The 27,151-nt window shown below is 44.5% G+C and overlaps 1 protein-coding gene across 1 annotated transcript in view; it reads left to right on the forward strand.

Moving 5' to 3' along the window:
- Positions 1–2,384: 2,384 nt before the first annotated feature.
- GATB (glutamyl-tRNA amidotransferase subunit B) overlaps positions 2,385–27,151 on the forward strand; it is a 66,951-nt gene continuing 42,184 nt past the window's right edge. The window contains exons 1-2 of the mRNA XM_056118975.1: positions 2,385–2,585; positions 4,599–4,749. Of these exons, the coding sequence (XP_055974950.1) occupies positions 2,416–2,585; positions 4,599–4,749 (321 nt within the window). The 5' untranslated portion in view covers positions 2,385–2,415. The remainder of the gene's footprint in view (positions 2,586–4,598; positions 4,750–27,151) is intronic.

Consider the following 27,151-nt stretch of genomic DNA (forward strand, 5'->3'; position numbering starts at 1 on the left):
CTTTGAAGCAGTACCTTACATGCTGCTTTGACATTGCATTTTGTTTATAAAATTAGGATTTTCATTAGATTATGTCATATTCTCTTAGAAGTGGTTTTTCAGAACACCCACATAATACTGTTAGGGGTTGACTTGCCTCCGACATGGCTAATTATCAGTGACCAGGTGGTAAAGGGTTTCCTCTCTGTTGGCTAGAGGATGCCTAGGCTCACTTCTGAGACAAGGATTCCCCTTCCTTTGTAGTCCTATCAAAGGTGGAACCATGCTGTGATTAGAAGCAATTCTTCTGACCCCAGATCTGGGCCAGAAAGATCTGAGGAGCTAAATGAGAGGGAGAAAGCAAGCTTACCTCCAGTAATGTTGCATAATATCGCTTTTGCTTCAAAGATTCATTTTGTCATCAGAAACCTTTTTATTTTACACTTAGGGAAATTAAAGAGATACTAATTAGGAATTTAAAGAGTGGGCCCAGTCCGATAAAAAAGCAAAAATTAGGGACATTTTGGGGAATATATCTTCACCTCGACCTTGTGATGTTATTTCTCTCATTTTTGCTTTCAGGCCTTTGACAATAATTCTACTGTAGCAGTTTGGGCCAGTGACATGGATGAAAAATATGAGAAAAGACAAAAGTGAATAGTAACAGTTTTAAAGAGTGATAAAAATGTCTCCAGGCAAGGATCAAACTGTATCATAACTGTACGAAATTGTGAATGAAAATATAACATAGGTTATGGCTGCCTAATCCATAGTTACTGATTAATAACAGGAAGTATTCAGAATATGCAGTTTTCTCTCTTCTCCATATGCAGGCATCCAAGATGCCTACCTGCTTTTTCCTCTTATATGTCTCCAAGGCAACCAAACTTATTTTTCTGTAAACCTTTTTTCTTTCCTAGTTTCCATAATTCGATGAATAACTCCATCAACTCTCCACTTATACAAGTCAGAAATTCAGGAGCTACTTGGCACCCACCCACACAGTCTTCCTTTCATATTCAATTCATTACCTCCTACATCTACCTCACTTAGGTCATTTCTCTTTGCCTCCTTCATCTATTCTCAACAACTCCCCTAAACAATTACTTCCTCCAAAGGGCAGCAACCTCATCCTTTTCCCACTCTATGCAATATTTTGAGAAGATTTTTCATTCTGGTAATTCTATGATGAATAAACAAACTCCTAACTTTCAAAGAGCTTGTGAAGACAAAAGATAAACATCATAAGCACTAAAGCAGGATCATCTAATAAATAATGGCTGAATGGCTATTCTAGATTGTGCTCAAATACAATGTCCAAAAATAGAATTTTCCTAAGAAATGTCTCAAAAAGCAATTGCCATTCATCTATAAAAAATAAGTTCTGAGCATTCCAACCCCCCAAAATAGCTTATCAAATTGTAACAAATTATACATAAACCCTAAAATAACAGGAATATTTGGTAGAAGCGGTAATGACAGTGATCAATACATAACGAGGGTGCAGAAAAAGGACTTGGTAATGCTGCTCACAGCTGTTAAGGATGCTGCTGAGTCTATAAGGGCTGCTAGAAATTAAACACTACTGATATTTTTACTTTATACCAAAACAGGCATTTCTCTAGGCATCATTAAATTTTTTAAAAATTTTAAAACGGGAAGAGAAATAGAGAAATTTTCTGGTATGTTTTGCTCATTCTCCGGCAATAATGCTATCTGCTACCATGACTTCCTTGCAAAGGAGTGTTTCAGAAATTAAGACGGGGGGTTGGTGGAGTTTAAAATGCAGTTGATGGTATAGTCTAGGCCCCTTTGTCTCCTAGCATCACTGCTAAAACAAAGCATTTTTGCCCACACGAAAATTGCTTGTTTTTTGTTCTGTTTTCTGTATGCCTTCGCTTCCAAGAAAGGAGTCATATATTTTTTTTTCTAATTGCTATGGATCCCCAATGTCTACAAACTGTATGCCAAGTACCCAAATAAGTTTCTGGTGCATTCATGCACAAATTTGTATGTGAAATACGAGAGGCAGAAAATCACTCAGTTGCGCTAAAGTCTTCTTGTTAACTTTAGCTGGAAGGTCCAAATCGGGTTTTAAATCTGGGCCAGGCAGTTCAGCACTGCATCTCAGGCACTGAAAGTTCTAAAACTACTTGCACTCTAGACACTAACCTCTCCAACTCCCCGCTAGGAGGAGTCACGCCTTCCAACCCGGAAACCCTCTAACTAAGCCCCTTTTGCAAACCGCCCCCTTCTCTTCTCTTCCCTCCCCCTCCTCTGCAGGGTTCCGGCAGCCTGCGGCTCGCTCTGCTCACCGGGAGTAGTAGTCTTCTGCTCCGCGTCTGGGGCGGGTTCCTGCACCTCCAGAACTACGTTTCCCAGAGATCCTCGCAGCTAACGGAGCCGGGGTCACCTGACCAGGACTCTGCAGAAACAATGGCGGCGCCCATGCTCCGCCGGTGCTGTCCTGGGAGACGATGGGCTTTCGCCTACGTGGACGGCGGCTCGCGCCTGGGAAGAGGGGCTCCGCCAGGGTCCTCGTCCAGCGAGAAAAGGGGGCAGAGCTCAGTAGCCCAACAGTCCCTCAGCACGACCCAGAGCCCGAGGCAAGGCTATACTCTCTCATACCATTTTCTGTCCCCTTCTGTGTGAGGTGGAACCGCTGAAGTGGGGCGATGATGACCACGGTAGCCCAGCCTTCAGGCTCGACGTTTTGATGGGCGGGGAGGTGTTGGGTGTTAACGTGAAATTCTAAAGTCTAAGTGAAAGCCAAAGTAGCCTCCGTCAGCCTCGCCCCTGCACATAAAGCACGGTTTCAAGCAGATGTATTCGGGAACTCGACACTGTAGAATTGCAGATGCCTTTTATTTATTTATTTAATTAAAAAAATTTTTTTTAATTGAAGACTGGCCAGACAGAAGAGTGCATTCGGCCATTCGGCCACCTTACTAATAGCACTAGCAGTGTCATGATACTAGGACAAAGCAATTAAAGTGCCATTTAGCGCCACTGTGGGCCAGCAGTTTTCCAAAACTTGACGAGTAAAAGTCAGAAAACACCGCCTATCTGTGAAGATGTTTCATGTCGCATATGGGTCTAGGTGTAGGAGCAGCCAATACAAGAGAGAGCTCTTCCTTCTGGTTATGTGGAGTTCTGCATATTTTTCTGCATAGCCTTTGAACAGCTGTTTTGTTCTTCAGGTCATAAGATTTAAGTATTTGTTTTTAAATAGAGAAACATAAGGCATTTGTCTAATCTGTTTATCCTTTGAGATAGGTAGCCATTATTGTTGTTGTTGTTATTATTATTATTATTGTTGTTATTATTTTGCTTTTCAGTTGGAGGAACAGGGGGGAATTGTTCGGAAGCATTCTGGTTCATATTTTCATGAATTAGATCGTCTCACTGTTAATGGAAAGTGTATTTTTTTTCTTCATGTGATCAAACTGCAAAAGTGCTTTTAGTGATTTTGGAACTGTAGAATTTCCAGTGAGTTCTTCATTTAATTCTCAATTACATACTGTGCTTCCAATGTTAAAATTCTTCATTATATTATAGATATCTCATAGAATTTAATGTATTGAAGTGATTTAAAGGAAAGCCAGTATGTGTAGATAAAAATCTAGGTAATACAAAAATTGCTTCAAAGAAAAACAGGCTAACAACATAAAAAATGTGTAAATAGATCATCTCCAGAACTGCACAGGCTTCCGAGGGGGCTCACTCCTAGAGATACCAGACCTGATGGTTCAGTGCTCCCAGTCTCTAGAGTCATGTCTGGTCGTGCTGTACGGTTTGAGTGTGCAGTGCTGGGGATTGGACTTGAGCATGTGCTCCAGCCCTTTGTGGTATCGTCCCAGAATTAGCACACTTTTAAAAAGTTGGAGAGACCTGATGTATGAAATATGCATCCAGAACGTCAGAGTAAGCATGGCAAAATAAAAGAGATTACTGCAGCGTTTAACAGCTTCTGAAATTTGGTAACAGTCAAGCCCGAACAAACAAGAGAATCTGAAATTAGATATCAAATCGAAAGTGGTTTAAGAGACTTTAAAAGAAAAAAAAAACCACATCGGAAGGCTTAATGTTTTCCTTTGCCCACATTTCCCCATCTGTGTCTCTCTTCATTGTGCGTGCAATTCATTGTTATAAAATGAATTCAAAACATGACTGGAAATTTCCTTTTTTAATAATGAGATGTGCAGCTAGTTATTTACCATCATTTTTCAAGCCAAATCTTGATGCTTATGTTAATTCTAAATAATGTTTGCAAGATCAGTTTCCTTCATTTGCGGAGTGATTGGTTGTTAAGGAACAGTTAATTTAGAAAATGCTGCTTTTCACTGAAGCCAGCCAAGCAGCCACCACCTGATACCCATATCTAAATTGTCTTAAAATGCCAGTGAATTTTATCTTACCAGTCTTGTGGGTATTCATTATGGACTGCTTATGAGTTAGTCACCAGTACAAATCAACATTTTTTTTTAGCATTGGGATGTAAAATTCTAATGAGGTAAAAACACAGGAAATGGACATTTTTAGTTTGTGCTCAGAAAGTTATACATGGTGGCAGAGTGACAAAGCAACTCACTTCTTAACCATTATGTCTTTCTCTTTAGTAAACCCAAGTGGACAGCGGTGGTAGGTTTGGAAATTCATGCCCAGATATCCTCCAACTCTAAACTCTTCTCTGGATCTCAAGTTCACTTTGCAGCACCTCCAAATTCTTCTGTCTCCTTTTTTGATGCATCTCTGCCTGGAACTTTGCCGGTAAGGTTTTTTATTTAATCTTATTGTCATAAGAATACATTTCTGGGGAAGGGGAGCAGAGTGATAGTACAGCAGCAGGGTGCTTGCCTTGCACACTGCTGACCCGGGTTTGATCCCCAGCACCCCTTCTAGTCTCCCAAGCTTGCCAGGAGTAATCCCTGAGCACTGAGCAAGGAATAAGTGAGCCCAGAGCACCACGGTGTATGGCCCCAAAACAAAAAAAGAAAACATTTCTGTTTTATTGAGAATAGAGAATATTTTTATATCTTAGCACAACTTTTAGGCATTACTCGCTTGGGAATTTTTGGATCAAGCGGGGCAAACTAAGTGTTTTCTAAACACCCATCTCCACAACTCTGTATGTAAGTTTCAAGTCATCTGTTTGTGCTGACAGTGATAAGAACCAGAACATAAAGATGAGCAACATAGTTTCTTGCCTTGGAGAAATTTAAAGACTAGATGGAGAGAAAGAGTATTGTGTGACTCTTGTGACGATAATATGCAGAGGATGGTTTTAGGAGCCAGAAGAGCATCATCTAATTCAGTGAGAGAATGAGAAATTGGGGTAGAGGTAAGGTGGATAAAGGGAGGGGATATTGAAAACAATGCTTTCTGAGCTCTTCAGTAGGACTTTGAGCCTGCTAGGAGTTTGGCTGATAAATAAAGCAAGAGAAGGATTTTGGTCAAAGGAAGCAGTGTGTGTCATATGCTATTGTAAGGTCAGTTAGGATTGTGGTTTCAAAAACACATGTTCCATTATAGGGGGAAAAGTCAACCAAAGTATGCATTGACTTAACTGTTTATTTAAAGAATAGCTAAGTCTGATGTATCCATCAGTAAGATGTTTAGCATGTATTTTCATAGAGCTGGTTGAATTTGATGAAAAGGATGAAAGGAACAATGTGACTGTTTGGGTTTGTCCATAGTACATAGTCTGTTCCAGACATGTTGTATCAGGTGGGGGTTGGGTTTCCAGCCACCCTAGGAAGGATGTGTCTGTGCTTGTGGAGAGGGAGATTGACTGGGGTGACCAGATACTAATATTTCATTATACAGCAGAGACTGCATGAACTGAGAGAGGGTGTCAGTGAGTTGTCGTTAGTCGCTGTCGAGTAGAAGATTATGGGGTGGTATGGCTGGAGTGATAGCACAGCAGTAGGGCGTTTGCCTTGCACGCAGCCAACATGGCCGACCCGAGTTCGATTCCTCCGCCCCTCTCGGAGAGCCCGGCAAGCTACCGAGAGTATCTCGCCCACACGGTAGAGCCTGGCAAGCTCCTTGTGACGTATTCGATATGCCAAACACAGTAACAACAAAGTCTCCAATGGCGACGTTACTGGACCCGCTCGAGCAAATCGATGATCAACGGGAGGGCCTTTACTTACCTTTTACTTTACTTACTTTATTTCCACTGTGCTTGCCATATTGGGAACTTTGGTTTTATTAGGGTAGCCACTCTTTCTTAGAACTTTGTCTTTGTGATTATGGAGGACTCTCATCCCTGCAAGTGACATCTAGGGTCACCTTTGATTTGTGCTTGGGTCTCTCCCTCCTTTCTCTGGCTTAGGGTTTTCTATGTATGAAATTTGTTTTTATTTGAGAAGAAGCCATTTTTCAGTTATAAATGCATGAGTTCTTTTGGAGATGGAGATGCAGATATAGTAGAAATAAAATCCTATCTATGCAGACCATGAAATGCAAAGTAATTCATCACAATACATTTTTACCCCTATCGAACTCAAACCATTATTTTTTATCCTACAGAGTAGTTTATTTTTCAAGAGACTAAAGGTAACTTCTGAGTTCTTTCTAGATATTTCCTGTGGGTAATGAGATATCTGGTAAGCTACTATAATAGATCATACGTAGAAATGATCTGGAGGGCTGGAGCGATAGCACAGCAGGTAGGACGTTTGCTTTGCATACAGCCAACATGGCCAACTCGAGTTCAATTCCTCCGCCCCTCTCGGAGAGCCCGGCAAGCTACCGGGAGTATCTCGCCCACATGGCAGAGCCTGGCAAGCTACCCATGATATATTCGATATGCCAATCATAATAAAAACAAGTCTCACAATGGAGACGTTACTGGGCCCGCCTGAGCAAATCGATGAACAACGAGAGGACAGTGACAGTGACTTAGAAATAGTTCTGTCTGCATCTCAGTATGTTTTTCTATAAACAGAATCCATAGTATGGCTCAAATATTAAAAACAAATTAAAAATAACTAAAATTTCAATATGCTTTGAAAGCCAGTTTTCTTCTTTGGAGCCGTAAAAGAACATACTTGCTTAGTGATCAGTATACCAATAAAGCAATGAAGGAGTTTAGGACAGAGTTCTTCAGCCCTTTAACATCTGCAGACTGGCACCCATCCTGCATACAGTCCACAGATCTGCATTTTAAACTAAGGCGGTAGATCAGTGGTTATCAACCTTTCTACACCTGTGAACTGGTCCTCGTCCATGGCCCAGGGGCTGAAGTTCACTGGTTTGGGGCATCTGAGCTCTGTGAGCTTGGCTTTCATTAGTTAGCACAGTAGTTTTCAATTCCCAGTCTACAGAGTCATGCCAATTCACAGAAAGATTAGAAACTACTGGTCTACCACAGTGGTCACTGACTGCTAATCCAGACACAGACATTTGTTAGTCCTTATATTTACAAGGAATAAGACTAGAAATGCAGTTTTTCTTGAGGTGGAATTTATTTCCTCTTCACAGCCTGTGACATTCACTGTCTGAGTAGATCAACAGAGCACACTGGCTCCTTTTTCAGAAATAAAAAGTAGGCATTGGGCATCAGCGGTCAGAAGGCTAGAGATTCGCATAGCTCTTTCTGTCAGCACCACAGTATCCCACTTTAAACACAGAAAAAGATCCCTAGACATACCTTTGAGGAAGTTTTTCATTTTAATAGAGGAACAAATTTAACCAGAGACACCAAGGCACAGGATAAAAACAATATTTAAAAAATCTTAAGTTTTTAGGATAGAGAAGGGATTAGTATGAAAATAATAGAAATGTTCACTCTGGACAAGAATTGGGTGTTGGAAGTGGTAAAGGGGATATACATGATAACCTTTGAGTACCTGTATTCACGTAATCACTTAACTTCCCGTTAGTCGTCGATTTGCTCGAGCGGGCGCCAGTAACGTCTCCATTTGTCCCTGTCGTGTGCTAGTGTAGCCCAATGGCATCTGTTCGCTCTGGGAACATGAAGGGCCTCAAACCGATCGTTCATGATCTTGACGAAGAAGTCTGACCATCTGGTAGGTGGGCGGCCACGCGGTCTCTTGACATCCCGTGGAATCCAGTCAGTAACAGCTCTAGTCCAGTGGTCGTCTTTAAATCTCATTACGTGACCAGCCCATCTGATTTTTGACACCTTGGCAAATGAGACAGCGTCCCTGATCCTTGATCGTCGACGGATGTCAGAACTCCGGATTTGTTCTCTCATTTGAGTGAAACGTGATATTCCAAACATAGCTCTTTCCATTCTTCTTTGGGAGACCTGAATGGCGTTCTCATCTTGTTTGCGTAGGGCCCAGGTCTCTGAGGCATATGTTAATGCAGGAAGAACCTGTATTGCAAACCATAAATGCTCCAAAGGAAAAAGTGAGGAGTGGAGAGATAGAGAGAGAGAGAAAGAGAGAGAGAGAGAGAGAGAGAGAGAGAGAGAGAGAGAATAGAGGGAGGGAGGGAGGTATGGAGGGGAGGCAGACGGGAGGGAAACTAGTGACATTGGTCATTGGTGGTGGGAAATGTACACTGCTAAAGGGACAGGTGTTGGAACACTGTATGACTGAAACCCAACCACGAACAACCTTGTAATTGTGTATCTCACTGTGATTAAATTTAAAACTAAAAATTTTTAATCTTAAAGTTTTTATAGTTGTTCTTGGAACATAAGAAGAAAATGTAGCTCTTTTCTTAAGATACACACACACACACACATATATATATATATATATATATATATATATATATATTTGGGCTTCCAAAAGGTTAATTGAAGCCTGATAGCTAAATGCGGTTTGTTTATAAAAATTGCTATTTATCTTTCTTGAGGTACTATGAATTATAACACTTTTTAATGATTATTTTATGCATATATCTTTCCAATTCCACATTTATCACCAGGGTATCTGCTTCCCTCCAAGTACGCAGAGACCCCTTCTATTCAGCTCACCCTTCCCCCCTTCCCCAACCCCCACCCTGCGCATAAGCTCACTTCTCTAGGTCAATTATCCAGTTCTGTTGCTTTCAACCATTTGTTGCTCCAATACTGTGTATATTAAAATCCCATGTGTAGCACTGTAGCACTGTTCTCCCGTTGTTCATTGAGTTGCTCAAGCAGGCACCAGTAACGTCTCCATTGTGAGACTTGTTGTTATTGTTTTTGGCATATTGAATATGCCATGGGGAGCTTGCCAGGCTTTGCTGTGTGTGTGGGATATTCTCAGTAGCTTGCCAGGCTCTCCGAGAGGGACCGAGGAATGGAACCTGGGTCGGCCGCGTGCAAGGCAAACACCCTACCCGCTGTGCTATCACTCCAGCCCTAAATCCCATATGTAAGAGAGATAATTTTTTATCTATCCCTTTCTTTCTGACTGACTCCCTTCAGCATGATACCCTCTAGATCCATCCATGTCATGACAAATTGCATGGGTTTTGTCCTTTTTCAGAGCTGCACAGTAGCCCGTTGTGTATATATAACATGACTACTTGATCCATATTTGGGCATTTGGGTTGTTTCCCTATCTTGGCTATTGTACTAAGCAGTGCAGTGAACATACATCTGCATATTTCCTTTCCCATTTGTGTATGTATGTGTCGGGGGGGGCGGGGGCCAAGAAGGAGTATCACTGGGTTATATGGGAATTCTATTTTTTGAGAAATTTCCATACTGCTCTTCACAGAGGTTGAAGCTGGAGACATCCCACCAACAGTGTTTGAGGGTTCCTTTCTCACCGTATCCCTCACACAACTGGCAAAATATTTCTAGACTTTCAAAGTGTGTCATTATTGCTGATGTGAGATGATATCTTATTTTGATTTACATTTCATCAATCATAAATGATGAGGGGCTGGAGTGATAGCACAGTGAGTAGGGCGTTTGCCATGCACACGGCCAACCCGGGTTCGATTCCCAGCATCCCATATGGTCCTCCAAGTGCTGCCAGGAGTAATTCCTGAGTGCATGAGCCAGAAATAAACCCTGTGCATTGCTGGGTGTGACCCAAAAAGCAAAATAAATAAATAAATATAAAAGTTAAAAAAAATGATGATGAGCACTCTTTCATATGCCTTTTAGCCATCCATCTTTCTTTGGAGAAGTATCTGTTCATCTCCTCTCCTCGTTATTTGATGGGTTGTTGGATTATTTTTGTGGTTGCGTTTTATGAGTGCTTTATAGATTGTGGCTATTAGACCTTTATCTGATGTATTATGTTCAGATATTTTCTCCCATTCAGTAAAATATCTTTACAATTTAGTTTGAGTTTGTTTTCTGTTACTGTGCAGCTTTTTAATATCCTGTAGTCCTGTTTGTCTATTTTTGTTTTTGTTTTGTTCACCTCTGGTCAGCTTGTTGAAAACTCTTCTGGGGTCCATTTCCTTAAGAGTTCTTTCTATGTTTTCTTTTGTGTATTTTATTGGTTCTGGCCTGATCTCAAGGTCTTTGATCGACTTTGAGTTTACTTTTATGAAGACTTTGAGGTATGGTTCTAATTCCTTTTTTTTTTTTTTTGCATGTGGTTATCCGGTTTTCCCAGCAACCTGTGTTGAAGAGATTTTCTTTGCTCCACTTTACATACTTTTCTTCTTTGTTGTAGATTAACAGTTCATACATCTGGAAATTTAACTCAGGATTCCAAGTTCTGTTCCTTTGGTCTACAAGTCTATCATTCTAGTACCATGAAGTTTTGATTATGATAACTTTGTGGTACAATTCACGATCACGATCATCCTGTTGTTCGTCAATTGCCTCAAGCAGGCACCAGTAATGTCTCCTTCGCCCTAGTCCTGAGATTTTAAAAAGTGTCATTCATTGCTCTTTCAGAGTTAGGAAAATGAGATCCATCATTGTTACTGGTATTTGGCACATTGGGTACACCATGGGGAGTTTGCCAGGCTCTGCCGTGTGGACAGGTTACATTAGGTAGCATGCCAGGTTGTCCAAAGTAAGAATGAGATAATAAGATGTCGCGTGGCTGAGAATGTGGCCGCGTGCTTCTGGGAGTTGGGTTTTATAGTCTCTGAGTCTTGGCCATTGATGGGATTACACGGCACTGGCGGGCAGTTGGTGGGTGTGACCCCTGCATACTGGAAGATGGAGGATCTGGGTGGAGGATGTTCAGCCCCAATTTGAGCAGGCTTGGAGATCTCAGCCCCGGGACCCGCATGCCTTTGTTCCTCTGCCAGTACCTTTATGCGTGTGGAGAGTGGTCTTAGCATGGTTGTGGCTGGTTCTGGAGGTTTCAGCTGTCGGGACTCTGCTTGGGGCGGGGAGGGAAACTCAACCCACCCTCCTCCGAGGGGCCCCAGCGAGGACAGCCATGCATGGGGGCAGGAGATTCTGCCAGTGGTACAATTCAAAGTTGAGAAAATCAATACCTCCTATCATCTTTTTTTCTTCTTCTTAGAATTGTGTTTGATATTTGGGAAGTTTTATGATTCCATACAAATTTTAATAGTTAACGTATTTTCAAAATGAGCTCTTGAGAATTCAAGTTACAGCAGCACACACACAAAAAGGAATAATGATAATAAACAATCCAGAAGAATTTAAAGAACATATAAGAAAATCTTCCAGAAAGCATAATCACACGTGGAACAAAGGGTAGCAAATGAGAAGAAGAAAACGATCAAATCAACCCAGGATGTCTTAATATCTGATCAGTAGGAATTCCATGAGAGAACAGAGAGAACAGAGGGAGAATAGATGAGAGAAAACTCTTAAATACATGAGGCAGGTTGACTTCCGAGAGCTGATGGTTCTGTGTCTCCAAACGAGAAGGTCGTGCCAGCAACCCAGCACTAGGAATAAAAATAGTCTCACTGGCAGGCATGTCATTGTGAAATGCCAGGGATGCCAGGACCGAAGATAAGATACAAGAATTTAGAGAGAAAGAAAATGAAAAATCCCCGTGCAAATGACTCAGCACTTAAAGTTAGAAGAGTCTGAAACCGTGGAAATCACGGGGGAAAGCCATCCTAAACAAGAATTCTGTTCACTTTCCTGGGAAGCAAGTGAAACAGTAGAAAAATGAGATTTTTAGATGAGCAGGCTCCCCAGACTTCTGCCCTCTATTGTCTCAGGAACCAACTGGAATCATGGGACTAGCGGCAGTAGTGCTGTCACCATCATTCACTTGGTAGTAGTTTTGTCACCATCCTCCACTGTAGGATAGCACTGTTCTTCCTGCATAGCCTCAGGTAGTTTAGGCTTATTGGGTTGCTCCCATCACAGTGCTCCCATTCCTCTGTGTTTATTTGTAACTTATTTCTTTGTGCTCTGTTGACTTGTTAATATTGTTTTTCTCTTTTCCCTAAGTCCTTTGCATAGTTTATTTGGAGCTATATCCTTTTTGTATGGACACAAGAAGACAGTATATGCTATTCTTTTGTAACATGACTCTCAATGATATTTTCCTCCTGGGCATTTGTTCTCTCACCTGAGCCTCAGTTGCCCTTACTTCCTAGCGCCCCCAAAAGCAGGGTCCCAACAAGGGACTGGATGGAACCAGGGCAAGCGGTAAGCTATGTGTTACCCTGGCATTGAGATGGGCCTGGCCAAAGTGCTATATGCTTAACTGTAAGTTAAGAGCTTGGTCATGGACAAATGCAGTCATGATCCAAAAAATAATCACTAGATTTGGACCTTGCTAGGGTTAGGAATGATTAATCTGGCCTGAGTGCTGTAGTCTGAGTTAGTGGCAAGATGTTTTCAGGAGATATGCCCTACAAGCCTCAATGTTACCTCTTCATACAAAAAGGACATTGCTCTGAATAAACTATGCAAAGACTTAGGGAAAAGAGAAAAACAATATTTACAAGTCAACAGAGCACAGAGAAAGAAGTTACAAATAAACACAGAGGAATGGGAGCACTGTGATGAGAGCAACCCAATAAACCTAAACTACCTGGGGCTATGCAGGAAGGACAGAACAGTGTTATCCTACACTTCACGTGGTGGGGGATGGTGACAAAAGAGAGATGTTCCAGAGCATAAGGTTGAGGGAGAGGAGGGACAGGCTAGAACACCCTGTTTGGCTAGGGCTTTGATGAGTGCTTCAGTCTCAACAGAATCAAAGGCCTTCTTTAAATCAATGAACATTAGACAGAGTGGCATCTTGAACTCCCAAGAAACCTCAATGAGCTTGGTTACCGTGTGGATATGGTCGATCATGCTGAATCCTTTTCAGAACCTGGCTTGCTCGTATGGTCATCCTTCATCTAGTGTTCTGCCAATCCTATTCAGGATGACTCGAGTGAACAGTTTGTAGACTACAGACAACAGGCAGATTGGGCGATAGTTGCCATTGTCGTGGATGTCTCCCTTTTTGTACAGTAGTACAGTCCTGCTGGTTTTCCATTGGGACAGAACCTTGTATTCAGACAGGTAGCATGTGAAGAGCCAAGCCAGTGTATTGATGAATACTGATAGCAGATTCTTCAGGTGTTTGGTCTGATCTTGTCTGGGTCGGGTGCCTTTTGCTTCTTTACTGACAAAATGGTGTGTTTGATTTCAGAAGGGAGAACGTTGGGAATGACATATTCATCCTGCGGAATTTGGTATGTGGGCAGGTGGACGTGGCTATCGAAGAGATCCAAGTAATAGCTATGGATAATCCTCTCCATTGCCCTTTTGGAAAATATGATAGATCCATCAGGACATCGGAGGGCAGTCATCTTGGTCTTTTAGTTGGCAAAGGACAGGCGGGTGTGTTTTCCTAGACTCTGCCACATCAGCCAGCACTGCTGCTCTTCTTTCTTTGAGGTCTTTCTTGATCGCTTCTCTGCCCTGCTTTGCGAGCTTGGACGTTCACTTGTGGTTGACTGAGGCTCATGACAAGCCACTTTGGTGAATGAGCTCGAGAGTTTTCGAAGACAGGTGTCTTTTTGGTGGTACTCTCTCTGTCTGTCTCTCTCAGCGTTCCTCAAACAATCATGGAGATGCTGAGCCAGTCAATCATATTCTTCGTCAATGTTGTCAACGACAGCATCTTCCCATGTTGCCACTATAGTGCCAAAGAGCTCCCAGTTGGTGATGATTCTGGGAGTTCTCTTCTTAAACTTTGCAGCCCTTTCTCCACGCTCCATGAAGTAGAATTTTGCACGAAGGAGATGGTGGTCCAATCCCATTTGAAATTTTGGGACAACAGCAACATCAGTCAGGCAAAACTGTCTATTGAATATGATGTGGTCAATTTCATTGTGGAACCATCCACCGGGAGACTCCCATGTCCAACATTTAGCCTTCTGGAACTGTGAGTTACCATGGATGGTCTTGTTCAACATGATGAACTCAGATAGTCTCTCACCCTATTCGTTTCATTCTAGGCCATGGGTCCTGATGTGGAGTTCTTCAGCTGATCTTCTCAGTCCTATCTTGGCATTAAAATCACCAACAATGATTTTGTAGAAGGTGTGGTCTTTATAGAACTTCTCCAGCTCTATGTAGAACTTCTTAATTTCTTCTTCATCATAGTTGGTTGTTGGTGCATAGACAACAAAGATAGAAACTGCTGGCAGTGAGCCACACCTATTCAAGTGTAATCAGCAAATTCAGCTTGTTAGGCATTCGAATGAATCAGTGCTCATGGACAAGTTCGTGTTGACAAGGACACCGACACCACCAATGCCTCTTTTGTCGAATGTTCCGAGGAACAGTTCTTCTCCAGTGTCGAAAATGGCATGATGTGGTTGATGCCTTCTCATCTCAGTCTGACCAATGATGTCGTACTTGATCTTTCTCGCTTGTACCATCAGGTCCTCGATGGATACATCTGATGCCAGCGTACATGCATTGAAAGTATAGACAGTCATTTCTGTCCTTCATTTTGGAAGCCTCGTTTTGGCCTTGAGATTTTATCAGCCTCTCCTTCCTCATCCTTCTTAACGCTGCCGTGTTGGTGGCTCTTTCAGGATCAGGGGAATGAGACACATTGTATTTACTGGTTTTGGCATATCGAATATTCCACGGGTAGCTTGCCAGGCTCTGCCATGTGGGTGGGTTACTCTCGGTATTTTGCCAGGCTCTCTGAGAGTATAGAGGCTTTTAGGGCATCCTCTAATCTCCCTTGCAGGTGTTCCGATGATTCAAACCACATTTAAACCCCATCAAATTGATGGGCAGCTTATACCCTGGTTCAAATTCCCAACACCATACATGGTATATAATGCCTTGAGCACCTCCAGGGGTCATTCCTGAGCGCAGAGTTAGGAATAGCTCCCCCCCACCCCCCCAGCACCGCTGGGTGTGGCCCAAATACCTCTCCTCAACACCTCTCCCAATATGATCATGTCAAGTAATAAGTACTAGCTCTACTTACCTCTACTGTTTTCTCAGCCTTCTGCTGGTGGAATTCTATTTTTTTTTTCCCCAAATGATAGAAAATTTTCACCATGATTCACCCCATTTCTCTCACACAAAGTTACCTTCTACCCTTACTTACCCTGTTCTTATAAGAAATACCCTCAATTTCGATTTCATCTGCACTCCAGCTCTGGCTTTATTTGATGGGAATTGTCACTTCCCGTAGAGGGATGAAGTCACCTCCCTTCTCTGTTTTTACCTGATCTTACGTACTTTAATATTATTGAGCTTATTAGGAGGTTTCACTTGGGAGCAGACATATATTATTCTTGAATAGAGATAGAGTGGCAGACTGAGGTGAATTCTTATGAAGTACGATATAACAGTATTGCCAAACATCTCACCCTGTTACTTATATAAGTTACCTCTGGGAAATGAAATGGACCAAATCATGCCTTTCCACACTCCAAGGTCAAGAACACTGTGTCTTTGGGACAGTTTACAACTTCTTCCCAGATTATGAAGGACTGTCACATGGCAAATGGCCAGGTGTCCCAGCCGGCCAGCATGTGATGGGTTTTTCTGGCAGTTCCCTGGCACAGCATATTATTTTAAAATAAGAAGATAAATAACTAGCCAAGACAACTGGAAGATACAAAAGGTAGTTTTGGCCAGAAAATAAGCCTGAGGATAGTGGGGGAGAACATTGCAGGGACTGTCACTTTTTTTTTTCTATTTAAACATTATTTTGAAATTCCTGCCTGTAATATTTTGTTAACCTATTAAAAGTGAGGTGTCAGGAGGCAAGATATAAGAAAGACGGAACTACGGAGGGACTCAGATTCCTAAGAAAGCAGGAGGCGTTCCCACAGCCAGGGGTCAGGGACACTGCTCACTGCCACCCGGGGAAACATGCCTCCCAGGCCTTGTTTCCGTCTGATTTTTCTCACAAGCCCACCCGTGTCCCCCTCCCTGCCAGGCCATCAGTCCCTTGCAGCCTGGATCTGTGGCTGAGGCGCTCTCTCTGCTTTACGGGCCTCCAACCATTTCTATTTCTCTCTAGCTCTTGAGTGATAGTCTCGCATTCTAGCTTGACAGTTATTTCCCCTCAGCACTTTGAAGACACGATTCCATTGTCCCCAGGCCTCTCTTACTGCTGATGAGAAGTCGGCCTGCCGCCCGCATGAGGGATGACGGCGCTGTCGGGCGGCGTCGGCCAGGATCTGGCCTCACGCTGGGTGGCTTTTATGGATTCTGCCCAGTGCTCAGACTGACCCTTTCCCTGGGGGACCCTCCCCCAGACTGTGGAGGAGCTCATCGGGGCCTGGGCCCTGCCTGCTGTGAACCTGAGTTCACAGGGGCTCTCATTCCTCCAGACTCCCCCTGTATTCCCCACCTTTTTAATTAATTTATTTATTTTTAAATTTTTGGCTTTTGAGTCCCAGTGGGCACTGCTCAGGGCTTACCCCGTGCTCTGGGGTCACTCCTGGAGATGCTCGGGGACAGTTTGAGGTACCAATCCCAGGTCGGCTGCATGCAGGACAAGTGCTTCACCCTCTTTGCCTCTCTCTGGCCCTGATTCTTCCAGACTTTCTTTTCATCCATTACCTGGAATGAGCCACCACCTCCATCTACACCCCTTCATTTGTGGTAGATTTGATTGCTTTATTTGGTTTGGGGGCTACACGTGGCAGTGCTTGGCTTACTTCTGGCCCTTGGGGACCAAATGTGGTGGCAAGGATTGCACCAGAGTTAGCTGTGTGTTTGGCAGGTACCATTGATCACATCTTCGATGAGACTGGTAGTTGGTGGCTGCCGGCTCCCTGCTGGTGGGCCCACAGCACCCGCCTGTGCCTTGGTGACAGTGATGGGAGTAGTGGGTGCTGCTCCAGCAGGGAGCCCTCGGCAGGGAACCTTCTGTTGGTGCTTGTGTATCTGAACCCTGGAGCAATTTTTGTAGGTGAGTTTGAGTTAGATTATTATCCCAGTGAGGAGATAGGTTTGAATTTTGTTCCTATTCAAACCCAGCAGTCAGACCCCCACATTCACATTCTTAACTTCACTCTATGCTGTTTTGCCTTTTGCTCTGTTCACCCAAGTGACACATGACTTTAAATCCCCTCTGCTGTGGAAGACCCAATTCTCTTCTTGCTTTTCAGCTGAGTACCGTGTGTGTGTGTGTGTGTGTGTGTGTGTGTGTGTGTGTGTGTGTGTAAACCTGTTGATGTCAGGCATGTCTGATACAGAAATTATTCTCAACTCCTCTCCCTCCACACCTCACCCCTGCACAGTATCCTGGCTTTGTCTCCTTGGGTGCTCTCTGTATTGGGGATTGCACCCCTTCTCCTATGTTCTGCTTAGCGACCCTTTCCTGGGTGTTTCTTAGGATCACAGGCATTTTATCTCCTTACTCTACCTTTAGTTTTCAAATGACACGGCATCCCATCATAAATTGAGACTGAAAAGGTCATTCCGCCCATTTTCCTGCTTGTAGGCAAGATTACAGCTAAGCTAAGGGCAGTGTTCTTTGTTTTTATTAGCAGGGAGGCAGCCTTACTCATTACTTTGACCTAGTAAAACCCCTTACTCTGATCTGGAATCTAATTATTTGCCTGCAGAATTATAGACAGGAGCCCAGGTTTTATTCTTAGAGTTCATTATTTACTGTCTATCAATGACATTCCAATCCCTCAACTGGTAATACTGGCAATATTGTGGATATGGATGTGAAATAGGAAGGGCTATAGAAAAAAAGTATTTATTAAAATGGCATGGGATTTGCAAGTCTGTTTCATAATTGGCAATTGTTTCTAATGATAATTTCAAGCTTGACATTTATGCATGTGTAAAACACAGATACATGCACACAGACACAGTCTTTTTCCCTTTCTTCTTTCTCTCTGTCTTTTGTTTGGTTGGTTGGTTTTGGTTTTAGGACCATACCTGCACCCCTGGCTCTGCACTTGGCTCACTCCTGGTGGGACTCTGGGGACCATATGAAGTGCCAGGATAGTGGCACTGGGTGACTCATGCAAGGCAAATGCCCCATCTGCTCTACTGTTTCATTAGCATCTCTTTGTCTTTTATTCTATGGTGTTTGTTTGTTTGGATATCCAGCAGTGCTCAAGACTGACTCCTGGCTCTGCACTCAAGAATCTTGCTAGCGGTATTCAGGAGACCATATGGGGTGCCGGGGATTGAACCCAAGTTGTCCACATGCAAGGCAAGCACCCTCCCCACTGTACTCTCACTCTGGCCCTTCTTTGTCTTTTAGAATGCTTGTTCCTTGACACTGTGTATGGTTTCCAAAGCACTGTCAGGAGTGAACCCTGAGCACTGCTGGGTGTGACCCCCAAACAACAAAAGGAAAAAGGATTAAAAAAAAAATTTTAACTCAAAGCTTCTAAAGGAAATGGAAATTCAAGAAAACAGCATTAGGAAAACCTTTAAATGCATTACGATTTATAATCAGATCTATACTTACCTCTCTGCCCATTCACATTTAAATGATGTTTAGTTACTTGACTAAGAAGACAAAATGTGACCATTTTCTATTAAAATCATTTTCCATTTCAATGATTTGCTTTAATGTAATCTGCATAACTCGTAATTGCATTGTATTCTCAGGCTCGTGGTTCGCTGCAGACACACAGAGAACATGGGTCATGGCTTGCTACATGGCCCTTGCCCCTGAAATAGACGGTGAATGTCCAAGAGCTTGTCCAGATAAATTTGGACACGTTCCCATCCAGCTCCTCCCATTCCGCTGCTGCTCCTGATGGCCTGAGCTGCCTGTCCCCCATCTTGTCGGCTCACTCAGGCCCCTGCTGGACTTTTCCATTCCCTGGGCAGCGTGACCTCCCTCACTGGCATTTGGCTGCTTCCCTGCCCTGCCCAGAATCTTTTTCCAACTTTCACTGGATTCTGAGAAGCCTCCCAATCACTTGCACTTCATCTCTCTGCTAGTCCTACTTGCAGGAAGTTAAATATTAATAGTACTGCTTCTTTTATGTATTTATGTGTGTGTGTGTTTTATACCATTGACTGGTCATCCTTCTATATACATTGCTTATAAGGATTTCTGTGTTGACTATAAAATTCAGAGAAATGCTCCGTGGCTCTGGCTCTTTTGTGGCCCCTGACAGACCTTGCGTGGGACATGTGGAACCATCCTGAACAGCATGCCGTGAGGGCCAGCATAATGGTGTGTACTGAGGTATACACTCGAGGGGAATCCATGTGTCAAACCCTGTTGATAGTTCTTAGTCCCTTTTTGGAAATTGTTCTCAAATGCAAATTCATACTTTCCCTGCACTTAAGCAGGGTGTGCTGAACCTAAGCGAAGCTTTCCTTGAATACTCAGGATTCCCAACGTTCATTATTGCTTGGTATCTTAACGCAGCCGAATCTTCCAGGACCTTGGAGGGGTGAAGCTCTCCCATTGCTGCCTCTGACGGCTGAAGATAGCCCTTCTCTCTGGTTTGACTTGACAGTGTCTGCTCTGCTATTACTGTCAGTTACCCTTCACCTCCTTTCTAAAGCTGCTGTCAGGAGACTTGACTCCAGAAACCTCTTCTTGCACATTTTCCATTTGTCCTTATTTCCCATCTGCCCTAGCCAGATGATCGCATTAGTTGTTGTAAACAGGAACAAGGCCCTAAGCAGAGACCTGACATGCGAAACAAAGGATATAGGAGAGTGAGTGTCTTCAAGTTAGAAACCTCTTAAGGGCAGAGTCGGACGCGGCCCTGGAAATCATTCCACTCTCTCCTTGAGTTGTGACTTACCCACAACCACTGCATATAGACACTTATTTCTCACTTCCTGCTTCATGTTCATCCTCCAGTCTGTGTTCTCCTAGAGTTGATATTGGCAGAAGTCCGATTGACAGAAGTGGTGTTAGTTTGCAGTTTGGGGCATGAGTGTGTGTGTGTGTGTGTGTGTGTGTGTGTGTGTTTGTGTCTGAAGATGTGGGTGACTTGAAATGTTTGGGAAATGTTTCTAGTTGTGAGCCCCATGCTTTTACTCACACAGACGCCTTGGCTTTTTAGCACTGACACTGACGATGAGTGCTGTTTATTACAAAGTCCAGTTCGCTCGGTGAGAGATCTAACCCTGGGGAGAGGGAAAGGAGAAACCATCCCAGTTCAGAAGGAGAAACGAGCAAAAGGAGATCCACTCCCATCAGTCCCAGATCAGCAGCCCCAGCACTCGGATCCTCTTGACATACCAGTAGGAGAGCAGCCCAGCCTGTGCTCAGCTGTGCCTCCTACACGGGAGGACTCTCTGAAGGTCCTTTCTATATGCTTCCTTCTGGGAAATTTCCTCTACCTTTTTCTTCCAGTTCACTAATTCTTTCTTCCTCTGCTCTGTGACTCTCTCAGTGACTTCTCTGCATTTCAACTGGGAGCATGTTTCTGTTATAAAAACTCCCCTTTCCTCTCTAAGATTTCTCCTGTCTCCTTGAAAATATCATGTTCCTCTTGCCTTGATTCGATGCTTCCATTCTTATTCATAGTTTTGCGTCTACTTATGCCATAGTCTAGGCCTTGTATTTCTCTTACCTGCAGTGATGGGTGATCTTATTCAGCCTCTGGTGTGTCTGCTGCTTCTGCCTGCCGTAGATGGGTGTCGGCATGTTTTATGATCTGGGACTGTGAAGTCAGCCTCAACAGGGCTCCCTCAGTGAGAATGGAGTGGTGGTGAATCTTAACAAAGAACCTTTTTTCCCTACTGTCTTTTGCCAGGTGCCCCCGGGGCCAGACCAGGGCTATTTTTTTTCATGTTCAGCCTGACTGATCCTGGGCCCCAGTTCGTAAATCTGAGCCCCGTGCTTGTCTGAGACCAGACTTGGTAACAATCAGTTTTCAGGGCATACTTTGTATTTTGTCTGCGCCTAAAAATCTGGGTTGTGACTTTTCCTGAAGCTGGAACCTTCCAGCAGGAGGGAATAGAGTCTGACCTCGTCGCTGTCGTCACCAGGGCTGTGAACATGGATGACTCAGAGCCTGGCACAGGGACAGGAAAGCTTGCTATTCTGCTCTCCAGGGTCCCCCTGCCTCCCGGGAAGCTGCCCCTCTCTGCTGCAGTTCCCAGAGGTGCCTTGGAGTGCCTCTCAGTCTCCACGCTGGCCAGTCTGGGTTCTGGGTACATCCCAGTCACTCTACCTGCCCTAGGGTCACTGACCCAGGCCTGGCAAGTGAGTTCTGGACTCACCCTCAGCTGTGTTAACATTTGCGCCCACCCTGTTGCCCCCCCCCCCCAGGATGTCCAGCAGGAACCATTCCCTAAGCCCATGGTAGGAATAATAACACTGATTTCCCACCACGAGCTCACGGAAGAGCAGTGGGATGGCATTGAAAGGAGTTGCCGACTGGCTCAGCGGGGGTAGGAGGAATACAGGAGCAAGCTGGGGGTTGATTTTCCCTCCCAACCCAGCTCTGGAACTTGCGGGGCCTGGGCACCCTCTCCGTCTGCCCTCAGCTTGTCTCAGCCGCAGGCTTCTTTCCCCAAAAGGAGATTTCTACCCAGCATCATACCTCCAACCTGACAAGAAACCCGCAGGACCATATCTGGAACAGTGGGTCGCACACCCTTCTCCGCATGCTTTTCCCATGGATATTTGCCCCTGAAAATACCCTTAGATGAGGGACAGGGCGCAGTGGCACCAGGCCCGCATGGGGGCCGCGGCTGTTCTTAGCACCCTTGGCTGTTCCAGATGAATTCCGTGGCCACTGCACCCATCTGTATGTGATCCCAGCCCGTGAGGAGGGCTCCGGAGGGGCCACACATGAGCTCCTTCCCAAGGGGGCACAGAGCACAGGAGCTATAAGGGTCTCTTGTTGATAAAAAATGCATAGTGCTTTTTTATTAAAAAAAAAAAAAGCCACCAAATAGTGTTCCATGACACTGTTTTTGTCTCTGACATTCAGGCAACTTGTGCAGGCTTTGTTCAGGTGATTTATACTAGAGGCCCATAATAAAAATGCAGCCTGGAATCATGCAGCTGGGTCCCATTCATTTTTCTTCCACAGACAGTTCCAGAACTTAAAAAAAAGAAAGAAAAGAAAGAAAGCTCCTCCATCGCAGGGGCCATGCCCCAGTCTGGGCAGCTGCCCACTGGGCTCCTTTTGCCGTCGGGTGCCCTTGGTAGGAGTGGAGGGAATCTCTGTGGGCCCTTCGATCCATTTTGTGTATGTGAGGAGTTTCTTGGGAGAGAGTGCATACGTTTAGGGGATTAATAATGATAATGCCATTTCTGGAGTCAGCGCCCAGGGAGAAATGAGCTCAGAATTCAGAGCAAGGGAGGGGAGTGGTGGCAGCATTTTTAACACTGATGGCCTGAGGGACAGGCTCAGCTTCTGATGGCCCGTTTGGCTATAGGGGTAAGCCCAGACTGTGTCTGATAGCCATACCTTCTTGGCGGGGGGATGGGGAGTGTGGTGACTCAGGAGGAGGCACTCCAGTGAGTTGTGTTTCCTCTGCTCCTCCTTTTCCTCCCTCTTCATCTTCACAATGTTTCCCCCACTCATGGTGTGTGATTGGCCCCTGATGCTAGGAGGCCAGAGAGAGAGAGAGAGAGAGAGAGAGAGAGAGAGAGAGAGTGAGTGTCCAGGGCCTAAAGTGCTTGCTTACATGCAGCTGAACCCGAAGCCACTACTGGATGTGGCCCCAAAACCACATTCACAAAAAGAATATAGTAATCATAAAATTTCCATGAGACAGAGAGAAGGGAGGGAGAGAGAGAGAGAGGTTAAAGAGAGAGTATAGAAAGAGAGGATAGACACAGAGAAGATTGAGAGAGAGAAGTGAGAGATAGAGATAGGAGAGAGGAAAGGGGAAAGAGAAGAGAGTAAGGAGAGAGAGGGGGAGGAGAGAGGGACAGGGAGGGAAGAGAGGAGAGATAGTGAGAGAACGTTTGCCCCCAGGACAGAGGAAACACCTCTCTGTGCTCTATGCCTTGGGCATCTGTGCAGGGCTGACTTTCTGGGCCATAAATTAGCAGGTTTCTGTGTACCTTCGATTCGATATTCTAAAATGAATAAATAATAAAGAGAAAAAGATAAAATGCAACTTGATGCGTAGCCCAGTGACACTCAGCACTCTCTGCCATGGCTGGACTCGAACCGCATAAGCTGCAGGCATTCTGCTTCTGGGGGCTCTGCTGTGTCCCCTCTGCTGCCCTGGCCCTCCCTGGGGACCGGCTCCCCAGACCAGCTCTCTGGGCCTGTTTCTTGGTCAGAAGCCTTTGGTGAACACCGGGTGGGGGGGACAAAGGGGCCGCCCCACATGTGCTCAGCTCATTTCCTCAAAGCCCACAGCCTCGCAACCCCACCCGGTGGGATTGTGTCTGCAGGAGCGCCCCCTCCTGACCTTGGAGAGAAGGTTCCCTGGGGAAGGAAGGAGATGGAGGTACTTGGTAGGGGGGTTCTGTGTAATTCTTTCTTGCCCCAGCAACGTTCATTTGTCATCCGAGGCATTGGATTGGCCTTTATTATTTGTCTCCTCTAAGCTGTATTTCTGCTTCCTATTCAGCGGCGGGGAAGGGAGTTGGCTCTTCTCTGTACTGCAACATCTTGGGAGATTTTTTTTTCCCCTCAGTTCGTTCTAAAAATCTTGGCAAAGCACAGAAGTCACTTTGCCATTGGCATCCCAGTGCGCCGAGCACTGACTGGGTGGCGTTGGCACAGTTTGTAGAATCAGGCTGGACTCCTCCGAAAATGTTCTGTTCCTCAAGGCAGAAGTTTCTTGCTAGTGGTCCTTTGTGGTTCCACAGCCGTCCACCCCTGATTGCACCCTGACCCTGAGGAGGGAGTCCAGGCCAGGAGCGTGGTGGGAGTGGGGTTGGTGCTCTCTGTGGTCCAGCTGTGCAACGTGTGGGTGGCTCCTCTTCCCCAGCATAAAGGCAAGAGCCACTCAGGGACAGGTGACAGCTTAGGGATGCATAGCCTCGACACCAGCCTTGCCAGTGTTAAAGGAGCTTCTTTAGGAGACAGACGGGGCCGGAGCAATAGCAGAGCGCTTGCCTTGCACGTAGCCGCCACCCCGTGTGGCTGCTCAAGGTCTCCAGGAGTGATCCCTGAGTGCAGAGTCAGGAATAATCCCTAAACCCTGCCAAGTGTGCGTCCCCAACCTCTCCCCTCCCCCCCAAAAAAAGACAAGACAGACTGATCAGCACTTGGCATCAGGTATGACATTCACTCGTGTGTTGTTATTGCTCTTTAGTAGATGAAGAAGAGTTTGTTTATTTCTAGCTTACTAAGAAATTTTGAACATTTAAAATAATGATTTGTTGTTTCATTTAATGTTCTATGTCTGATCATAATTTTTTTTTTTTGAATTAAGATAAAGGCACAGGCTGTAATCCATCAAGGGCCTTTTTCAGGCTCTGTTGCATTTTAGCCTCGAGGTGTAGACAGGCAGTAATCTGTGACTGTCAGGAGTGTCTTGACTTTTCAGGGATGTGTGCCAGCCCCTGAGGTGACCCCCAACGGGCCAGGTCAGGGGCCCCAACCCCAATTCATAGGAGAAGAACCTGCGGGCCTTATTGAGTTTTCCGAGGATGCAGAGAGGGAAGGAGCTTAGTGGAAAATAGAAATGAGTCCCCGGCTCCCATTCTTAGCACAAAGCATCAACCTGTGTTCCCAGCTATATTATTTGCTAATTGTTCACCACTAACAAAGCAAAACAGGGAATTTCCCTTTTCATCGCTACTTATACACATTTCAGATGCCTGTAGTCACTCATAATCTTTGTTTACTTCGCACAGCTAGCTCTCTTACTTACCTTCTTCGTTCTCTTCCCGTTTTACATCTGTGCAGAGGCGCTAATGTAGATGAAAGCGCTCTGGAACTCTCAGTGGCACGTCGATGTTCCTTGCTATTATCACGATGCTCATGTTGTTAACTTGGCATTCTGAAAACAGAGATTCCTCCAGGAGGGCTGGGCAGGGATGGGGTGGGAACCACCTGGGTAACCAGCATCTGGGATGACAAGATGGCGCATGCCACAGCAGTGTGAGTGACAGGTGATGGGAAGTTCCACTGTCACCATCCTTCCAAGAAGCACAGACCGAGAATGCGTGCGCGTGCGCACGTGTGTGTGTGTGTGTGTGTGTGTGTGTGTGTGTGTTTACATATAAAGTAGCAGAGTGGAAGAAGGAACAGAAAAGAAGATGCTTGGATGACTTTGGGAAATGCCAAAAGATTTTCAATGAGAAACTATATATCACTGGGGAAAATGATTTCCCTACCAGGTAGAGCATCTCTCTCTCATATACTGGATTACACATCATCTGTATGCAAGATCTATTTTCTTCCATTGAGGTAGCACAGAAGCCCCTATTAACACTCTTGTGTGTTCTACAATGATTTCACGGACTTCATGACCTGCAGACAGGCTTGTCTGTGTCCCGTCACTTGGTTATGGTGGAGGAAAGCCCTACATGAGGGTCTTCCCCTCGGCTGCCTTAAGGTAACGTCTCACAGTCCTCTCAGGTCAGAGAACCATCACCAGTCAGCCCTCGCTTCGTGACAGGGACCTGCGCCAAGACATGTCTTACTGGATGACTGCATTGAGTAGATGCCATAGGTGGCAATCAGAGAAACCCAGCCTGCCCTGTTCTGTGGGAGTGCCTGTTGAAACCACAGCTGTCCACGTGTCTGGCTGCAGCATCAGCAGCCAGGCAAGGCTCATTCCTCCACAACTCTGTACTGTAAAAAAAAAAAAGAAAGAAAAGAAAAGAAAAACAAAAACAAGTTACAGCTACTGAAGCCTTGAAGGAAGGGTGCAATGAGTATCCACCTGGCACCTGGAAGAACCATTGAGAAGCGAGTGCAGGCATAGTGGTCTTTCGTCTCAGAAGTATTTCTCTCCCTCCTGACAACAGAAACTTGCTCTTCAGTGGTCGCTGGGTAACGATCATGCTCCAGAGAGCTGGTGTTCGCAAGGAAAGTGGCTCTCACTGTTGGCCGGCATTTCTCCCACCCCTGAATTCCGTCAGACGCCCACGTTGCTTTCTTTTTTTTCTTTTCTCCTCCCGCCACACCCCATTCCTTTTTTCATGCATTTTGTGACGTTGACATTTCACAGTAGCCCAGGTCAGTTATTTTATCTGATTATCTACCCTTGAAACAACATAAGTAAGGTAATAGAGTCTTTTGTCCTCAACATTTGCCTTGTTTTTCTTTTATACTCCATGATTTCATGATTTGCCTCTAAGGAAATGATGCGTTTTTTTATTGGAGGCAAAAAATCAGACATGATTTTCTCTTCTCCCAGATCTTTGGCCTAATACATTCTTCCTTTGTCCCAGGTCATGGCCTAGCTGATGAACATAGCAGGTGCGTCTTTGGTATAATGGCAGGTGTTTTTTCTCTAGGAATTTTTTGCTTTTCATATTCACAGGCCTTGTTCCCGGACCCCCTCTCGACAGCAGTCAGCACTGAATGACTAGCTGGCATTTCCTAGTGTTCACTAGGTTCAAGAGAATTGTTTTGTTTCTCAACAATATTCAAATCTTTCATCTTAATCCCAGTCTTTTGTATAAAGATCAAAATAGATCTCATTCTGAAATCATTAGCGTTTTTTGCTCATGATATTAATGTTTTTCATCACTATCACCGATTATGTTTTAAGAGTCCAGTAGTGTGGAGTAATTGTTGTACCATAGAATCTCTGCAACTGGAGAAGGTTGGGAGTAAATGTTAGAATGGTTTAGCAAAGACTTGACTGTTTCAGGATGAGGATAGTGTAAATGAGTGGGTTTCTGTATCGTAGGGTTTTTAATATCCTTTCTTAAAAGTTGTTTAAAAAATGGAAGATCAACAAAAGTAATGTACAAAATCATCCTTCATTGAAAGACCC

This window comes from Sorex fumeus, unplaced genomic scaffold (genome assembly GCF_029834395.1).
Source record: "Sorex fumeus unplaced genomic scaffold, SorFum_2.1 ptg000039l, whole genome shotgun sequence".
NCBI lineage: Eukaryota > Metazoa > Chordata > Mammalia > Eulipotyphla > Soricidae > Sorex > Sorex fumeus.